Source organism: Drosophila rhopaloa, unplaced genomic scaffold, assembly GCF_018152115.1.
Source record: "Drosophila rhopaloa isolate 14029-0021.01 unplaced genomic scaffold, ASM1815211v1 contig_164, whole genome shotgun sequence".
In the NCBI taxonomy this organism is placed as follows: domain Eukaryota; kingdom Metazoa; phylum Arthropoda; class Insecta; order Diptera; family Drosophilidae; genus Drosophila; species Drosophila rhopaloa.
Window position 1 is genome coordinate 944,908 of NW_025335044.1, and position 4,635 is coordinate 949,542.

The 4,635-nt window shown below is 41.6% G+C and overlaps 1 protein-coding gene across 1 annotated transcript; it reads right to left on the minus strand.

Annotated features, from left to right (window-relative positions):
* Nucleotides 1-3,309: 3,309 nt before the first annotated feature.
* LOC108051501 lies at nt 3,310-4,280 on the minus strand. The gene is made up of 2 exons (XM_017133629.2): nt 4,170-4,280; nt 3,310-4,020 (listed from the first exon to the last, which is right to left on the minus strand). The coding sequence occupies exons 1-2, from the start codon at nt 4,170-4,172 to the stop codon at nt 3,490-3,492; spliced, it is 534 nt and encodes a 177-aa protein (XP_016989118.2). The 5' UTR covers nt 4,173-4,280; the 3' UTR covers nt 3,310-3,489.
* Between the last annotated feature and the right edge of the window lie 355 nt (nt 4,281-4,635).

Genomic DNA, 4,635 nt, shown 5'->3' on the forward strand with positions numbered 1-4,635 from the left:
CCAAAAGTTGTCTTTCTATTGCAGGTAGTATATAAGTCGGAACGAGCCGGATCGGGCGACTATATCATATAGCCGCCATATAACTGATTGATCGGAAATGCCATAACTTGGGTGTTTGTAAGGTTAGGAAGTTGGGATTTTCTATGGGTTTTATTTTTGGCCAATCAATCCGACCCACCAAATTTCATAGGGATCGGCCGACTATATCCTATAGCGGCCATATAACTGAACGATTGGAAATGCCATAACTTTGTTGTTTTTAAAGTTAGGAAGTTGGGATTTTTTATGAGTATTAAGAATGCATCATATGAATAATTTTGAAGAATATAATTTACAGAATTTTCTGCAAGGGTATTTCAACTTCGGCTCCGCCCGAAGTTAGCTTTCCTTTCTTGTTTGACATTGTCCTTTGTAACCGCATCGGAAGGCCTGCCGCTGCGGACTTCTTCGGTAATGGAGTTGCGGCCACCACGAAACTCTCGAAACCAATATTTCACGGTGTAATCTGACGGAGCATTTGCCCCATAATATTTGTCCAATTTTTCTATTGTTTCCTACGCCGTTTTGCCTCTCAAAAATAAATGTTTTATGAGAGAACGAAAATCGTTTTTGTCCATATTTAATATGATGCCAAACACGTCAACAACAATCAGCTCCCAAAACGAAACTAAGGGCAGTATCGACCTGAAATTTGGTATGCTTGCCCAAATATGAACGCACCGTAAAGGAACCATAACCTTCTTTGTAGTAGTAGCGCATTCTGGCCGTCAAGGAGGTTACTTTTCACCCCACCTAGTACGTCGTATCTAATCGCAGAATCATCTAAATTGAAAAATTCAAATGGCATTATTTAAAGTACGAATTTCCCCAGGTAACGCTTTCTAGTTTTTATTTTTTAATTTTTTTCCAATTTTTAAAAACAAGTCAAACACCTCCATTTTTGCCCAAAAATCCGAGTTGTAAAAATAATAAATTTTACCTAAGCGTTAGCTGAGGAATTAAGTAAAGAAGTACTGTACAAAATTTCAAAACGGTTCGTCCAATTGACTTTGAAAATGGCAAATTTTCAGGAGAGCGTTTTAAAGTTTGGGACCCCCAAAAATCAAATATAAAAGGAGCTACCTACGTTCAACAACCCATAACTTCGGAAGTTTTACTCGGATCAATCTAAAATTTTATGAAGGAGCAGTTGTATATTGCCCAAACTGGGTTGACGTGCATTATCGTATCGTCAACAAAAGTTTAAAAGTTGCTGAACGTATTGAATAAAAATTGCATCTCAATGAAAATTCTTTTGTAATACTACAACAATTTCTAATATGTTTGGCGTATGCAATAAGCATTAATAAAATATCGGTAATAGTATATTTGCAAATGGTCACACATATCTAGCATTATTTCGCTTAAAAAGTAAAACTTGCTTTAAAAAAAAAGGTTTTAATACAAATTAATACCCAGATAAAATAGTTCCAAAATGAAAGACTGATAATTAAGCCTTAATACTTAGTATTTGTGGTATGAGAAGCCAAAATGACTTTACTTTTCGGTGTCTTAAAAATTTGAGATTTACCAAGGTATAATTTATTAAAACATAAATACATTTTAAATGCACAATTTTTACAATAAACAAACTCTTAATTTATTGCAGAAAATATACATATATATGTCTGATTTACGGTCTAGAATTTTGATAACATTGACCATCAAGACAGGATAGGTATTCTACGAAAGCTTTTGAAATTTCGTTTTTTTGCTTCCCGGTCATAGTATTAGAGTACTTTGCTGTAAGGATTGAAATAGTCTACACTAACGTAAAAAATATTTAAACAAGAAAGGAAAGCTAACTTCGGACGGAGCCGAAGTTGATATACCCTTGCAGAATATTCTGTAAATTATATTCTTCAAAATTATTCATATGGTGTATTCTTAATACTCATAAAAAGTCCTAACTTCCTAACTTTAAAAACACCAAAGTTATGGCATTTCCGATCAATCAATTATATGGCGGCTATAGGATATAGTCGTCCGATCCTTATGAAATTCGGTAGGTCGGATTAATTGGCCAAAAATAAAACTCTTAGAAAATCCCAACTTCCTAACTTTAAAAACACCAAAGTTATGGCATTTCCGATCGTTCAGTTATATGGCAGCTATATGATATAGTGGCCCGATCCGGCTCGTTCCGACTTATATACTACCTGCAATAGAAAGACAACTTTTGGGAAAGTTTCAAGCAGATAGCTTTAAAACTGAGGGACTAGTTTGCGTAGAAACGGACGGACGGACAGCGGACAGACGGACGGACAGACGGACGCGGACAGACGGACGGACAGACGGACATGGCTAGATCGACTCTCCTGGTGATGCTGATCAAGAATATATATACTTTATAGGGTCGGAAATGTCTCCTTCACTGCGTTGCAAACTTTTGACTGAAATTATTATACCCTCTGCAAGGGTATAAAAATGTCAGGTATAGCATATTTAATTTAGGGGTGACAAGAAACTTGATTACATTTTATAAATAACTAAAATGCAACTTATAAAAGCACAATATTTTGGCGGTAATTTCTCTCAATGCACCAACTGTTGACCAAAGACCTTGGGAAGCTAATTTCAATCTATTACTAAACGAAAATTCAACTTGAACTCGTTGATAACCTTTTTGGCCTGTGCCGGCTACAAAAAGTCAAGCGCTCAATTACGTAACTTTATGTTTGGTGCAAAAAAAATGTTTTATTTACTCTTTTCCAGCTGCTTTCGGTCCTTTCCCTGGTTTTGGACCAAGAGCCAAGAGCCGAGAACCTAGAGCTGAGAGCTACGACCAGGACCGCTGCAGTATTGTAATTTGGCTGGCAGTCCGCAAAGCCAACCAAAGAAAACAAAGAAATCAGAGGAAAAATCAACTTTGTGCAAATAAATGCAAAATAATATTACGAAAAGTTGACCGTAAAAAGATGCCGGCCCAGTCGAGCGAGTGGAGCTGAAAAGGAGACGTTGCACTCGGAGTGGTTGCTCCTCCTGCCTCCTGCTTTACCTCCTGCCCTCCAAAAGAACACACTTAATTTGAAAATAGAATTTTGCCCTCTTGGCAAGGGCCAAAAGTTTTTTCCGCTTGTCTTTCGCCCATTACTTGGCCATTGATTTCAATTCCATTTCGCCCATTGGCTTTAGCTCCCAGCCGCACTCCATCCGTTTTTTCCATACGGTTATTATTTAATGTGCAATTCGGAAAATATGTTAATTTTGGTCCCGTTTTTCCGGCTCTGTGTTGGCGACTCGCTAGGAAGTATGTATGCTACAATTTCATTTGATTTTTCGTGAATAAATTTTATTATTCCATATGCTGAGACAACTTAAGGTCTTCGAATTGGGGAAGGGCAAATAGGAGGAAGTCAGGTGGATGGGGCATGCCCCCGTCCGAGTCTACTTCCCGAGTGTACTATCAGGATCAATTTGGTTCAATGTGTCTAGGTTCGGGTCAGAGACTTAGTGGCGGTGGCGGTAGCGCAGACGGCGCACTGTCTTATAGCGGTAGCCGTCCTTTGCGAGCTCCGTTCCCTCCTCAGCGGTCTTGGGCTCGGCCTCGACAGCGGCAGCCTCGGCGGGGGGCAAGTACTCCCCGTTGGGAGCGGCCTCGGCGGCAGCCTCCTCGGCGGCAACCTCACGGCGGTGGCGGCGGAACTTGAGGCGGCGCACGGTCTTGTAGCGGTAGCCGTCGCCCAGGACGGTCTTCAGCTCGGGGGCCAGCTCCACCTCCACGGGCGGCAGGTACTCGTTGATGGGCTCAGCGATTTCGGAGACGTCACGGCGATGGCGGGCACGGAACTTGAGCTTGCGCACTGTCTTGTAGCGGTAGCCGTCGTCGGCCACTTTTGTGTCCCCGATGGCGGCGGCGTCCACGGGCGGCAGATACTCCTGGCTAGGGGCGCTCTCCACCGGGGGAAGGTACTCCGGGTTGGGTAGCTGGGCGGCTGCGAAGGCCACCAGACAGACGGTAAGGGCGGCAATGAAGAGTTTCTGCACGGAAATTATGGGTTGTTATTAATGTCAATTCAAATTTACAGAAACTTAATACAAAAGTTAGAATTCTGAATGAATTGATTATTTAATATGTATTAATTTCAGGGAAAACGAGAAGCTTCCTTGGGCCTATACATAATACTCACCATTCTGAATCTATAGTTCTTAGGATATTGACGAACTATTCGAACTGACTGAAGATGTTGCTGTGTCGCTAGTATTGAACCCAATGATGCCTTGCTCCAATTCGGCCCGCGACTTTATAGCTTGATTTTGGCCGGGCCGCTGGAATTAAATTTTCATAACCAATCTCTGTGGTAGGTTGAACTCAGTCTAAAAGAAATCGTGGCATCCGAGTCGAGTGCTCATCAAAGCCAACATCGGACTCTATTAACCACTTAAGCGATGGCGATGACGATGGCTTTGGGTTTCGGTTGCCGGATTCATCGATCCGCATTCGGCCGCGCACTTGAGCACAATTATTTTTGGATCTGGTTTTCGATGTGAAGTGTCTCGCCCATTCGTGTGGCAGCAATGACTAGTGAATGCTGCTCGATGGAGCTAATGTGTGAAAGCCTTGTGGTAGCAAATGTGCTACATAGCGGCGTACTC